At 41.4% G+C, this 15,489-nt stretch overlaps 1 protein-coding gene across 1 annotated transcript in view; it reads left to right on the top strand.

Moving 5' to 3' along the window:
• The window catches only part of KIAA1549 (KIAA1549 ortholog), a 227,335-nt gene that overhangs the window by 146,859 nt on the left and 64,987 nt on the right, over positions 1–15,489 (top strand). Inside the window, exon 11 of the mRNA XM_030214742.1 lies at positions 13,259–13,461. Within this exon, the coding sequence (XP_030070602.1) occupies positions 13,259–13,461 (203 nt within the window). The remainder of the gene's footprint in view (positions 1–13,258; positions 13,462–15,489) is intronic.

Raw genomic sequence — 15,489 nt, 5'->3', positions numbered from 1 at the left:
TGTGCAATCTCTGCAGAATACAGCCACCCACTTTCTTTGCCGAGCGAGGCTTAAAGATCATGTGACCCCCTTTGTTTTTGAAGCTGCAGGGGAAGGGAATGGGACTTATTATATTGGCTTTCTTTGGTTTTGCAACTACATTCAGAGTGGTTTACATAGTATATACAGGTTCTTATTTGTACCTGGGGCAGTGGAGGGTTAAGTGACTTGCCCAGAGTCACAAAGAGCTTCAGTGGGATTCAAACCCAGTTCGCCAGGCTCAAAGTCTGCTTCACTAACCACTAGGCTACTCCTCCATTCCACTGGCTCCCTGTTAAATTTCAGATCCAGTTTAAGATCCTTTCGCTAGCTTTTAAGGCATTGCATGATGGAACACCAGATTATTTAGCCACTTTGACTGTCCCCTATGAGCCCCCTTGGATCTTGCGTTCTCTTAATGACCATGGATTGGTCTTACCTGGGTCCTCTCGAGCTCACTGGGAAGCCACACGCAATAATGCTTTTTAATTTTTGGCCCCTTGTTTGTGGAATATGCCTTTAGAGATCCAGCAAGAATCATCTTTCCAAATGTTTAAGACTAAGTTAAAAACCAACTTATTTTTGTAGGCCTTTGGAGTTCAGGCAGGGTTATAGGTGGCACTAACATGCTTTTATTGATTTAAATTTTTGTTTTACTTTTGTGTTGTCTGTATGACTAATTTACGTTGTTTCCTTTCCTTTATTTGAATGGAGTTCCTGTTCTTTTATTGTTAAGATTGTAAATCGCTTAGGTTTGGCAGTGCCGTAGATTGGCGATTCATTAAATCTCAAAATAAACATAAACATCCCCTCTGCTTGACTTCCATTCTCAGTGCCATAATTATTCAGCTGATTTCTCCCCTTCCTGTTTGCCAGGAATATTTAGAATTGTTAGAATTCACTTCTTTGTAAAAAAAAAAAAAAAAGGAGCCGCCATTTCTGCTCCTTGTGATCTTGGGCAAGTCACTTAACCCTCCATTGCCTCAGGTACAAAATTAGATTGCGAGTCCTCCTGGGACAGAGAAATATCCAGTGTACCTGACTGTAACTCACCTTGAGCTACTACTGAAAAAGGTGTGAGCAAAATCTAAATAAAAAAAAAAAAAAAGAAAGACCATATTGCCTACTGGGCAGCTACTCTATCTTCCAGTTCTTTTGGCTATACCATGAGAACACTCAACCAAGTCAGAGAAAGCTAGCAGTAGTCTGAGACAATTGCATAGCCAGACCTTCAGTTTTTTGGGGGCTGGGACCACAAACTTTTGCCCTGTTCCTGCTTTCTACCCCTGCTATGCTGTCCATGGCCCCTCGTGACCCCCAAATACCTGAGCTGGTGGGGTTCCCCAAGCCCCACTAGAAAATAAACGGTCCTCCACCTGTGGCCTAGCAGTTGACTGTGCTTTCCATGGACTGCTGCCATGCCCCCCCCCCCCCCTCGTGATGCTCAGTTTAGCTAAAAATGAGCATGTGCGGGGTAGGGGGACGGCTGGAGCAGCGGTGACCATAGAAACAGCTGCCAATTGCCACGCTGCCAGTGGAGGACTGCTTCCATTGGCAGGGCTTAAAGGACCTCCATCAGCCATAGCAGCAGACGGTGCTGCAATTTGGAGGGGGGGGGCCTGAATCAACAGTAGGAGGGGGGCTCAGGCCCCCTGTTGCTACATCACTGCTCTAAGACAGGAAGAAAAGTCATCTGTTTCTCATGTGTGAAAGGGTTTGCTGTAGGAGCTATGAATATTCTATTCTGTCTTAGGCTTAATTGGGTCAATATTCACCTGTGGCAGTTGACGGGCTTTTTTTTAAACTGACTAAGATATTGATATTCATTACTATGCCCTAACAAGGCACCTGCCCTGAAAATCTGGATCTTTGGCAGTACCCGTAAGCTATGCAGATATAGCTGATAATTAGTGTTGTATCTGAATAGTAACTGGGAAAAGTTAGGACTGCCTTTTGTACTGACCTATATGCCTGTTTAGCTATGTGGGCACTGGCCCTGATTACTGCCTGAATAACTACTGGCTCCTCCGTAACCGCCTCCAGACTGCCCTGGCAGTAACTGGCAAGTGCTGTGGTGGTCACAGCCAATATTTAGTGGCACTGTCCGATTTAAATACTGCTCAATGTCGACACCGAGTGAGTGTGAATGAGCATGGGGACTGTGCAAGCACATGATTTGAATGGCGTGGCCTAGTAATTAGATCAGTGTGTTCTGTGTGTATCTATGTTGTTTGTGTTGCCTCCGTGTCCATGACCAAGTGACTAGAGGAAAGGGGAGGTGCAGCTCGAAAGGAGCAATTTCCTAACTGTATCTATGCTGCAAAGGCTGAAATAGCTTCTCCTGGAAAAATGCATTGGGCCATTTTGGAACCCCCAGACCAATCTGATCCATTTTTGAACTTGATGTATCTTTTCACCAGTTTTTTGTCCCCATGCCAAATTTGGTCCTGTTCCATTAAATTGTTGAAGAGTTATTTTGCCCTTAAACAGACATCCATAGATATTCTCAACCCCTTATATATAATCCTTTCTCCCACCATTGTATTTGAAAGAATAAAAATGTTCAAGCTGGATAATGCAAGAAGCTTCATCACACTTGTGTAAAATAATATACATATAAGGTCTGCTAATCAATGACATCCCTTGTCTCTTGGGAGATTTTATTTTTCTCTCTTTCTTATTCTGTGATTATGATAAAGGACTGTACTGTATACCGACTTGAACCAAATTTTATAAATCTGAACGACAAGGCATAAAACCAAGGAAACTAATTTCTTCTCCAAAGACAATGCTATTTATGTTTCTCTCTGCTTTTGTTCTCCATTTATCCTCATTCCTAATTCTTTTTCACTATTACCTGAAGAGCAGGTAATTGGGCAGATTTTAAAGACCTGTTGAAAAGACAGTTTGTAAAAAAAAAAGAAAAAGAGAGAGAACACAAGGGTTATAAAGATATTTGTGAATATCTGTTTACATAAAGGTGATTTTCAAAGCCATTTGAAATGGGTTTAAATGTGCTTTTGCAAAATTGCTCACCCAATGTACAGGTGAAAATACTTGAGCACATATGTGTGTAATTTGGCTTTTGGCTTTTGGCTCCTAGCCACACTTGCCCTCCCCTTGTCTCTTCCTCCCTTCTCACCCATTACTTCCCTCACCTGTAACTGTCTTGTCTGTCTGTATTATTTAGATTGTAAGCTCTTTTATTTATTTATTTATTTTATTTTGTTGCATTTGTATCCCACGTTTTCCCACCTCTTTGCAGGCTCAATGTGGCTTACAATACATCATGAGTAATAGAGATACATGAAAAAGTATACATTTAGTAATAACTGAAGGATTTTGGTTAGCATGACAATGATAAAACATGATAGTATATTAACAAACAAACATATTAAGAAGTATTTAAGAAATATATAGGAGTTGTATAAGAAAGTATACATTTAGTGTTAATTACAGAATCTTGGGTATCATGATAATGAAAAAACATGGTAGTGTTTTGGCAAGTAGATATAGTAGAGGCAGTTTTGGATGTGCATATAGGAGTTTATATTTGTTTATCATTGTTGTATGCCTTGTCAAAGAGATGCGTCTTCAGTAGAACTCGGAAGTTAGCTAATTCATAGGTTGTTTTTAATTTGCGCAGCAGCGCATTCCAGAATTGTGTGCTCAGGTAGGAAAAGGTTGACGCATGCGTTAGTTTGTATTTTAGACCCTTGCAACTTGGGAAATGAAGATTGAGGAATGTGCGGGATGATTTTTTAGCATTCCTGGGTGGTAGATCTGTCAGGTCTGACATGTAGGTTGGTGCGTCTCCGTGAATAATTTTATGAACTAGGGTGCATACTTTGAACGTGATATGTTCTTTAAGTGGAAGCCAATGCATCTTTTTTCGTAGGGGTTTAGCACTTTCATATTTTGTTTTACCGAATATAATTCTGGCTGCAGTGTTTTGAGCTGTCTGAAGTTTCTTGATTATTTGTTCTTTGCAACCAGCGTAGAGTGCATTGCAATAATCTAGGTGGCTGAGTACCATTGATTGTACCAGGTTGTGAAAGACAGTTCTTGGGAAAAAATGTCTTATTCTTTTCAATTTCCACATTGAGTGGAACATCTTCCTGGTTGTGTTTTTCGCGTGACTCTCAAGTGTTAGGTGTCGATCAATGGTAACTCCAAGAATTTTTAGGCTGTCCGAGATTTGAGCAGGGACTGTATCAGGTGTTCAGCGCTGTGTGTGTCTGGTAGCGCTATACAAATGCTAATAATAATAATAATTTGTTACAGAAAAAACTATGCTCACCAAATAGTGAGTATACATGTTTGTGCATGGGTTTCCTGAGGTAGTTTACAAAATGAAAATATGTGCATAGTTTTGCTTTGAAAATCAAGCAAAGACTGCACAATGAACAATATATATGCACTTTTCTCTAATGTGGCTGGTATAAAAGTACCCTCCTGTGTTAATGTTCTTTTGCTTCTGTTTGGTTTATGAATTTGGACTAGATAATTCAATGTGTCCTTTATTGCTTACCATTTCTTTTTAGGAAATACAATTCTCTAATTCTGTCCCCGTGGATTACAGAATTCTGTGCAAGGGAGTGGCTCAGTTAAGCTATCATTCTGGCTGACAGTTTTACAGCTCCCTGTTCATGGAGTAACTAGTAGACATGAGTTATTGTAGGAGAGCTCAGATGACCTCTTTTTATTCCCAGCAATGCAACCCAGCAGCCTCAGTTCAAGACATTCTGCCTGAACATCTGCACAGCCTGATAAGAGGCTGCAACCTGTTTAAGTATTTCAATTGATTGGATACTCCCCTTCCCCCAAATAAAGTAATGGGATAGATATGATAAACTGTAAAGATTAACATATGTTTAAAGACAGCAGCTTTAGGGACTTGGGGACTTTCAGGATCTTAAAAATGTACACGAACAGACTCAAAATCTTGTATATTTTTAACATTTACTAAATCTTGTTAGGACATTGAAATGGCACCCAAAATTAGGCACCAAAATGATGCACGCTAAGCTACTGTTCTGTAAAGGGTGCTCTGCACCTTTATAGAATACTAGCTTAGCGTGTATTTTCTGCCGGATTCTATATAGCGCGCCTAGAGATCTGCGCCGAAATCCAGGTGTATTCTGTAACAACGCATGTAACTTAATTGGCTTAGCAAGCTAATCATAGTAACATAGTAGATGACGGCAGAAAAAGACCTGCACGGTCCATCCAGTCTGCCCAACAAGATAAACTCATATGTGCTACTTTTTGTGTATACCTTACCTTGATTTGTACCTGTCCTTTTCAGGGCACAGACCGTATAAGTGTGCCCAGCACTATCCCCGCCTCCCAACCACCAGTCCCGCCCCCCACCACCGTAATCAGCGTTGATAGCAGCATTTAACAAGCAATAATGAGCACTAATTGGCAATAATTAGAATTTATGTGCACAACTTGCTAAGAGTATTCTGTAATGAACTGCTCCTAAATTATAATGCATCACAGTTCAAAGGGGGTGTGGCTATGGGTAGAGAAATGGACATTTTGTGGGCATTCCAATATTTATACGCATAGTTATAGAATATGGTCCAGTGTGCGTAAATCTATGCGCAGGGATTTATGCCACGTTTTCGGTAGTGTAAATGGAGGTGCGTAGTTTTAGGCGATGGGGTATCAACTAAGCATATTCTATATACCATGCCTAAATCTTATAGAATATGCTTAGGCGAAAACGATTTCTGTGCGGATTTCCCAGGCGCCATCTATAGAATCTTTCTCTTTGTGCCTAACTTTAGACGTGAGCAGTTACGTCTGCCAAAGTCTGGTGTAAATGATGGTGCCCAACATATCATAGATGAACAAATCTAGGTATTCTATAATATTGCACCTAAATTCTGCCCTTCCGATGGCCATGCCCCCTTTGGAGACGCACGCTATGAAATTTAGGCACATGTGTTATAGAATAGAGCGTAGGGAAGATTCGCATGTAACTCTTAATTACTACCGATTAAGTGCTTGTTAACGCCAACAATTGATTGTTAGCACCTAGTTAACTAATTAGTTTATGCGTGGATCTGTGATCTGCACCCACATTTGAGCGACCTATACAGAATCCGGTGGGGGATTGTGTTTGGGTCTAACTACTGCATTATTGGTTTTCTTTCAACTACTCTTATCTTTAGTGGACTTTCTTTAAAAATAAAATTTGCAGAGGAGATGGTAAAGCCTCATTTTTATGTGTACATCTTTATTAGCAACAGCTAGTGGATACTACAAGAACTACATAAGGAATACATAGTAACATAGTAGATGACGGCAGAAAAAGACCTGCATGGTCCATCCAGTCTGCCCAACAAGATAAACTCATATGTGTATACCTTACCTTGATTTGTACCTGCCTTTTTCAGGGCACAGACCGTACAAGTCTGCCCAGCAGTATTTCCCACCTCCCAACCACCAGTTGCGCCTCCTACCTCCGGCTCTGGCACGGACCGTATAAGTCTGCCCTCCACTATCCTCGCCTCCCAACTACCAACCTCTCTTCCCCCACCTGCTCCGCCACCCAATTTTGGCTAAGCTTCTGAGAATCCATTCCTACTGCACAGGATTCCTTTCTGCACATCCCACGCATGTTTGAATTCCGTTACCGTTTTCATCTCCACCACCTCCCGCGGGAGGGCATTCCAAGCATCCACCACCCTCTCCGTGAAAAAAATACTTCCTGACATCTTTTTTGAGTCTGCTCCCCTTCAATCTCATTTCATGTCCTCTCGGGTTAATACTGGGTTAGAACATGTCTATACTGTAGCACTACAAATTAATGAAGAAAACAGCAACTTATTTTAAATGCTATCATATAGAGTTTTGCAATCCAGCTTGTGGTATGCATTTGGGGGCCCTTTTACTAAGCTGCATAGGCGCATATACGCATCATACGCGCATCAATTTTGAATTACCACCCGGCTACCATGTGGCCCAGGCAATAATTTCATTTTCTATGTGTGCCTACTACGCGCCCTGGAAAATTTGTGGCACGCGGTGCCAACCGGGTGGTAATCAGCATTGTACGCGCGCTGATTTCTGCCCAGTTAACGCGTGAGACTTTACTGCTAGGTCAGTGGGTGGCGGTAAGGTAACAGGCCCAAAATGACGCGCAACAATTTTTATTTTGCCGCACGTCTATTTTTGGGGAAAAAAAAGCCCAACTCGTAACACCATTTATAGAATAGTGCTCAATGCATATTTTTTGGGGCATCCAAATTTGGGCATCATTTACTGAATTTAGTGTTTAACATGCAGTACTTTACCACGCGTCAACTGTTAACGTAGGAGATGATGATGAGCAATTAATGCTACCTCAGTAGGAAGTGCATCTGTGTTATTTGCAGTTCAGTTCATGTATGATAGGTGTGTTGTCTCTGCATTAACTCTATGGGAGGATGTTGGGCACACCACTAACAGTTAATGTAGAAGCTATATGGTATTCATTTTGGCTATTAATCTGTGATAACTGTAAAATTGTAGTGCACTGTAGTAATAGGGGCCCTTAGTAACATAGAGTGGAGGAGTGGCCTAGTGGTTAGGGTGGTGGACTTTGGTCCTGAGGAACTGAGTTCGATTCCCGGCACAGGCAGCTCCTTGTGACTCTGGGCAAGTCACTTAACCCTCCATTGCCCACCGCATTGAGCCTGCCATGAGTGGGAAAGCGCAGGGTACAAATGTAACAAAAATTAAAAAACTAAATAAAATAAAAATACAGGGGCGTTTTCGAAAGAAACGTTTAAGTTGGAATTTGGATGTCTTTGTAAAACGTCCAAATTCGGAGGCGGGGAGAAGGTCATTTTCAAAAAAACGATGGACATCCATCTTTGGTTTCGAAAATACCATGGACGTCCTTGGATGTGAACGTCCCTAGATTTGATTTTTGGCAATTTTCGAAACCAAAGACGTCCAAGTCTAAAACGTCCAAATGCAAGCCATTTGGACATGGGAGGAGCTAGCATTTGTAATACACTGGTCCCCCTGACATGCCAGGACAGCAATCGGGCACCCTAGGGGGCACTGCAGTGGACTTCATAAAATGCTTCCAGGTACATAGCTCCCTTACCTTGTGTGCTAAGCCCCCCAACCCCCCCCCCAAAAAAAAACCCACTACCCCCCAACTGTACACCACTACCATAGCCCTTACGGGTGAAGGGGGCACATACATGTGGGTCCAGAGGGTTTCTGGTGGGTTTTGGAGGGCTCGCTGTTTCCTCCACAAATGTAACAGGTAGGGGGGGTATGGGCCTGGGTCCACCTGTGTGAAGCGCACTGCACCTACTATGAAACTACATTGACTACCTAAGTTGTAAGTTACCTACACTGACTACATAGTTTGTAACCTTTAGATTGTAAGCTCTCTTGAGCAGGGACTGTCCTTCCCCATGCTAAACTTGTACAGCGCTGCGTAACCCTATCAGCGCTATAGAAATGCTAAGTAGTAGTAGTACTATGAAACTACTCCAGGGATCTGCATGCGCTGTCATGGACCTGAGTATGACATCTGAGGCTGGCATAGAGACTGGCAATCAATATTTTTAATGATGTTTTTTGAGGGTGGGAGGGGGTTAGTGACCACTGGGGGAGTAACGGGAGGTCATCCCCGATGCCCTCCGGTGGTCATTTTGGGCACCTTTTTGTGCCTTATTTGTAATAAAAACAGGTCCGGGTGAAAACGTCCAAATTTTAGTCATGGACATCTTTGCTTTTTTCCATTATGGCTTAAAGATATCCATGTCTTAGGAACGCCCAAGTCCCGCCTCTACCACGCCTCCAATAACCCCCCTTGAGATTTGGACGTCCTTGCGACGGACTTCTGATAGAGACGTCCAAAATCGGGTTTCGATTATACCGATTTGGATGTCCAAGTACCAATTTATGTCAAAAGATGGACGTCCATCTCTTTCAAAAATGAACCTGATTGTAACATAGTAGGTGACGGCAGATAAAGACCTGTACAGTCCACCCAGTCTGCCCAACAAGATAAACTCATTTCACATGGTATGTGATACTTCATATGTATTAGTGTCTGTTAAGTTAAATAGCACATATTTAAAAAATTCTAACGCATGTTAAAATCTGAAAAAAGTCTGAAAATGAATTCAGCAATCTTTTCCGTGCATATCTCTTGTAGGTTGGTTTAATTAGATTTAAAATGCTTTATAATTGTGAGATCAAGTGTTGATTTCATATTTCATGGACAGGTTTTGCCTGGTTCCTTGATTTGGCTTATGTTAATTCTGATGCATTGTAAAAACAAATATATATTCTGTCTTAACCGAAAATTACACAGCAGTACTTTGGCTTTTCTCCCATTCCGTAGTAAATAGGATCCTTAGTTATATATACTTAGATTTTCATCCAAAGTATTGTAGCGCTTGTAGTTTTCTAAAATAAAAAAAAAAAAGGGGTTAGGGTTAGGGGGCTGCTCTAAATCCGAAAGTGTATTGGGACATGGGCTAGGAAAATGAAATAGTCAAAAGTGAACCATCTGGCCAGCTACTGATGTGAAGACCAATAGGTCTCCAGAGTAGAAATATACATTGTTCACTCTGAATGCAGCAAATTAGTTCCTCTAGTGCCTAACATTGTTCTGTGGAACATATTCCAATCTCAGGAGGAAAATAATAAATCAATGTGCCCTGTACCATTGAAAAGACAGCTCTGTAAACAAAGAGAGCCTCGCCTTCCCCAGGAGAGCGTCTACTCCACAATTTCAGTCCCTTTCTTCTAGGTCAAGCAGGCGTTGCATAAGGATCATGCTTCCAGATTCCCAGCCTGACTAGAGGGACTTTATACATTTCAGACGCCAACAATCCCATTCTAAAATCATCATTCCTTTTAAACCCGTTTCCTTTAGTGATGTCACAATCCATTGTTTGCCACAATATAACACCCCACCATAGCATGGGGTTCTAAGAATAAGACATAATAGAGGTGGGCATTTGATTTTAATTTAATTTATTTGATTTATAACTTGCCTTTCTGAAGAACCTACCGATATTATCCTAGGAGCAAGCATTAGAGAGATTTGACAGTGTGCATGCGTTTATTTGCAGCACAATAATAGTAGTCTTTATAAACACTTTTACGACCTGGAAATAAAAAGCAGAGTCTGTATTTAGTGTGACTGATTATCAAAGATATGAATTTCTAAACTCAAAAGCTGAATCTGAATGGGTTTTGAATGGTGGCAGTAATAATGTGTATGTAGCATGGGCATGTGTGGTTTATGTGTTGGCTCTTTAATAGAGCATTATTTAGTCTGCTTAATGATATAAAAAGAGCAAGGGCCAATATTATAGGACTTTGGCTTAGTAGCAGGTTTCCGAGGTGTCTTGCTGGGTGGACTAACAGTTTATTAATTAAAACATTATAAGTCCTATTTTGCGTAGCACATTGAGGTAGGAATTGAGATACCCGGGTTGAGACCTCCATAATTTCCCCAGTATTTTATAAAAGGTCTACCAAATGCAGACCTTTTGTAAAATATATATAAGCACATTGGCAAATCCACATGTATTTGTCGGCATGTACAGCAGAAGTGATTTCATTAAGATAAAGAGTGGCATCGTTCTGCAGTTTCCACATATAAATGTCAATGATTATTCATTGAAAGTAGCCGTTTCACAACTTTCACATGTAAGTGCTAACGATTATGCATATAGGACTAGAATCTATACATCATGCCTAAAAAATCGGTGCAAAAAAAAAAATACATCTAGGTGTATTCTAGAAAGTGCATCTAAATTTAAGCATGTATTATAGAATACTTCTACATTTCTGCATGGTTTAGAGAATATGCCAAGTGCCCATCCGTGTGACTAAATTTAGTTGTGGGCAGTTATTCCAAGTAAAACTTGGTGTAAATGCCGAAACCTAAATTAAGCACGGGCACGGGCCAGGTAAATTCTATATCAACACGCAAAGACTATAGAAATGCGCATGACCCGCCAATTCCACACCCATGGCCACGCCCCCTTTCAACTATGCAACTTAGAATTTATGTGTATCACATTACAGAATATGCTTAGACAGTCGTGTGCTTAAATTCAAATTAATGCCATTTAGTGTCAGTAATTGCTTGTTAATTTGCAATTATCGATGCTGATTGGCTTGTTAACTAATTAAGTTGCATGCGCAAATCTAGAATATGACTAGATTTGCGTGCATAACTTAAGGAATGCTATATAGAATCAGGGGTAATTCAGTATAATGCACCAAAAAGATAGGCACCAACATGTGTGAGAAATGCTGGCACTAAGCGCTATTCTGTGACGGCATTTTGGCACCTAGATGCTGTTATGGAATAGAGTTTAAAGTCGGCATTTACACACCAGCATTTAGGCAAGAGCACTTATGCCTGATCTACGGTAGGGGTAAAAGTGCGTGCCTAAATATTGCACTATCCCAGTATGTTTATGATACTGTATTGTAAAATTGGATTCTTACAATAAATTACTTTCTTATGCATTATTCTTTGTTATGTATCCTATACTGTTTATTGTAAGCCACATTGAACTGAAAATTGTTTGGGATAATGTGGGATATAAATGTCACAAATAAATAAATAAACTTATAACATTCTATAAGTTATGCAAATAAATGTGGGACCCGCTGATTCATATACCCCGTTGCAAATATGCGCTATACATGTTGTGTGCACAATTTACAGAATCTACTACTACACCTGAATGTAACTCACTTTGAATAGCGGTTAGTGAACACAGAGCACTTTACGTGTGTGAATGTTTCATTCCCATGAATAAGTGCTAGCATTCTATAATCATGGTGCACAAATGGTGCTAAGATTATAGAATGAGCAGAATGTATACAGCTGTAGACAAAGCGGGAGATAATGAGTGTTTAGATAAGGGGGTTGGTAGTGTGTTCAGAAAGGAGGGATGGATTTTGGTCCTGAAGTTGATTGCGCTTTAAATGGTTGGATATTGAGTTCCTTAGGACTGGGGAGCCCACTCTTCCAGGTCACAGGCTGCATTCTGGGCTGAATGAGGGTGTAGTCCTGGGCCAAGTTGCAGGGTTGCAACATGGCCCTCTCTATATTCTTTTGTCAAACGTTACAAGCTTGATGTTTAGGCTAGGTAGAACGAAGTATTTGGTAGGGCAATGTTGGAAGATGTTTTCTTTCTTCCATCCTGTGGGCTGGAAGCTGTGGCACATACCATAGGTCTGGACTGGTCTAGCAGGATGATATGGAAGGTTAAATATATTCCTATCTGTTAATTTCCTTTCCTTGAGTTCTGATGTACCAGTCCAGTACCCATCTTGGAAAAATAAGGAATTTGGTATATTCCTGGGTTCTGGGTATGCCACTTGTTTGTATATAGTCAGTTCTGCAGAGGCAGACTTAGGGGCTGTACATTCTGGGCCAGGTTTGGTTTACCGATTCTCTTGGATTTTTTTTTTTTACCCTTAATTGTTTTGGTCTCGATGTTGAATAGTTTTAGTATTAGCATAGTGGGATTATTTTTGGCTGCTCTACTCCTTATATTGGTAATGACTTCAGAATCTTCAAATCTCTGTCTCCTTCTGCTGATAAGGGGGACGTAACCTTAGGTCTGGATTAATCCCTAGCCAAAACAAGAATTTACCTGTGTATGTCACAGAGGTAGAGCAAAAGCTAATGGTGAAAACATGCACCCTCAAAATCTGTGTCCCAGCTGTCTACACATGGAAATAGTGGCTTTCTGAAATAGCCGTTTACACTTGTAGCCAATCTGCACATGTAAATGTTGCCATTTCCATGTGCACATCCTTCTAAAATTGCCTCCAATTTATAGCAATTTAAGATTACTGACATGCTGACTGATAGTGATACACTGAAGGTTACTTGAAGCATTGAAGCCAGATCCAAGCATCCATGGTTCTAAGAGGTCCTCATAAAATGGTCACAGTCTCAGAAGGGTGCAAAAATGACAAAGTCTTGTTAGACTCAGCTACCCAATCGGTAGTGCAGCACTATTGCCGCAGTACATACAACATAAGCTGCATTTTATTCTAGGAGGTATTTGGTTCTTTAGGTATCTGCTCTAGTCATTTGATTTAACCCCCTGAGACCAACGTAATTTCACTTGTCACCTATGTTGCATTTGGACCAAGATTTTAAATACTTTTACATTGTTTTCAGCCATTGTTTCATCATTTCACACAGTATTTATAATTTATTTATATATTATAGATGCAAGCCCCAAGTGTGAAAGGCTTTGATTTTGCTAAGCAACACCTGGGTCAGCATAACAAAGATGATGTCATGATCATCCATGAGCCGACCCCTTTGCCTGGACCCATGAAGGACACTGCCCCAGCTGAAAACGGAGATGTCCCAACTCCAAAATCCAAGGCATCCTCCAAACCTCCGAAGCCCCTGCGACACCGTGGGAGGTGAGCTTTGGGATACAAGATAGCAGTGATGGTCAGAGTGTTTGTTTTTCAGAGTCATGTGTGTAGTATTGTCACAAAGGCACAGAAGGATTCACAGTCAAATCTGGGGGAGGGGTTAGTTCAGAGATTGGATGGTTTTCAGATGAGCTGAAATACTTTAGAGGACAACTTTCAAAGCCATGGGCTGTTTGAAAATTGCCCTCCCTGAATATTGTTAAAGTGTGCATGTGCTGATAGTTGAAGTTAAGTGGGGTGTTTCCAGGAGCATGTTTTGAACAGGATTAGAAAATAAGACACTTAGGGCCTTGTTTACTAAGTGCTAAAGATTAGCACGTGCTAAACTCTAGAGACCCCCATATATTCCTATGGGTGTCTTTAGCATTTAGCATGCACTAAAAAAGCTAGTGTGCCTCTAACATGGCTCAGTAAACAGGGCCCTTAGAGTGCATTTTCAATTTTTTGTATATTATGTTTTATAGGAAACTAATAAAAAAGGCCCGTTTCTTAACGCAATGAAACGGGCGCTAGCAATGTAATGAGTTCCTGCCATTAATGTTTCCACGGTTGTATTCTGAATATAATTGTTGTTTACATGTGTAAGATTTCTTTATATACAATATTTTTTGTGTAAACTGTGTTACAATGTGGTAAACGTTTTCCTTGTTCAGGCCCTTCAATCAGTTTAACAATCACATCAGAAGAGCTCCTTACTCGTGAGAATGCAACATACAGTTGCCCATGTGAGAGACTGAGAGTGACAGTGTGTTTTACAGACGTTGTAAGAGAGAGATACACAGAGTGATTGAGTGTGTGTGTGTGTGATGTCTATGTGTGTGTGTGAGTGACAAAGTGATTAAATGTTTGTCTTCCCTTCCGTTCTGTGCACTTGCCTCCACTGATGTTCGTACCTCCCTGTATATGATTGTTTGTTAGAGATTCAATCCACTCCACTTCCCTCCTCCAAGTTCCGTTCTGTCTGATTGGTTCTTCGTTGACAGTGAGAGCCAATGAAACGCTGAACTACAGACTTACGAACCCTACATTGCCACAGTGCCACAGAGTCAGCTTCAGAATGTTGGAGGTGCTTTTTATTATATAGGATAATTTTGTACAAAAGATGGGTATAAATCAGAGGCATAGATAGGTGGGTTGCCAGGGGAGTGGCCGCTCCCCCAAACGGACTTCTGATGGTGCCGGCGCCTATTTTTGATATGATCTGTCACATTTAAATTAAGCACCGGCGCCATCAGCAGTCTGCTCTCCGCTGTCCCCGCGCCCTCAGCCTTTAATACTGTATCCCAAACCAAACCTTCCACAGGGAAAATCAATTACTTGTACTAGAAAATACTTTGTGATTAATTTGAATTAGCTAGCTACTGGAACAATTAAAGTGGATGACCCACAGACTTGGGAGCTTCCACAAAATATGCCGTTTCACAACTTTTTATTTTCACCCTCAAATGTCATACCCACCTCCCTGGCAGCAGTATGCAGGTCACTGGAGCAGTTATTAGGGGGTGCAGTGGACTTCAGGCAGGTGGACCCAGGCCCATCCCCCCCCCCCCACCTGTTACACTTGTGCTGGTAAATGGGAGCCCTCCAAACCGCCCCCCAAACCCACTGTACCCACATGTAGGTGCCCCCCTTCACCCCTTAGGGCTATAGTAATGGTGTAGACTTGTGGGCGGTGGGTTTTGAGGGGGATTTGGGGGGCTCAACCCACAAGGGAAGGGTGCTATGCACCTGGGAGCTCTTTTACCTTTTTTTTTGTTTTTGTAAAAGTGCCCCCTAGGGTGCCCGGTTGGTGTCCTGGCATGTGAGGGGGACAAGTGCACTACGAATCCTGGCCCCTCCCACGAACAAATGCCTTGGATTTATTCGTTTTTGAGCTGGGCGCTTTCATTTTCCATTATCACTGAAAAACAAAAACGCCCAGCTCACAAATTGTCGAATAAAACATGGACGTCTATTTTTTTCGAAAATAGGGTTCGGTCCGCCCCTTCACGGACCCGTTCTCGGAGATAAACG

The sequence above is a fragment of the Microcaecilia unicolor genome, chromosome 9 (genome assembly GCF_901765095.1).
Source record: "Microcaecilia unicolor chromosome 9, aMicUni1.1, whole genome shotgun sequence".
Taxonomy (NCBI): Eukaryota; Metazoa; Chordata; class Amphibia; order Gymnophiona; family Siphonopidae; genus Microcaecilia; species Microcaecilia unicolor.
This window is presented reverse-complemented; position numbering and strand designations above follow the sequence as displayed.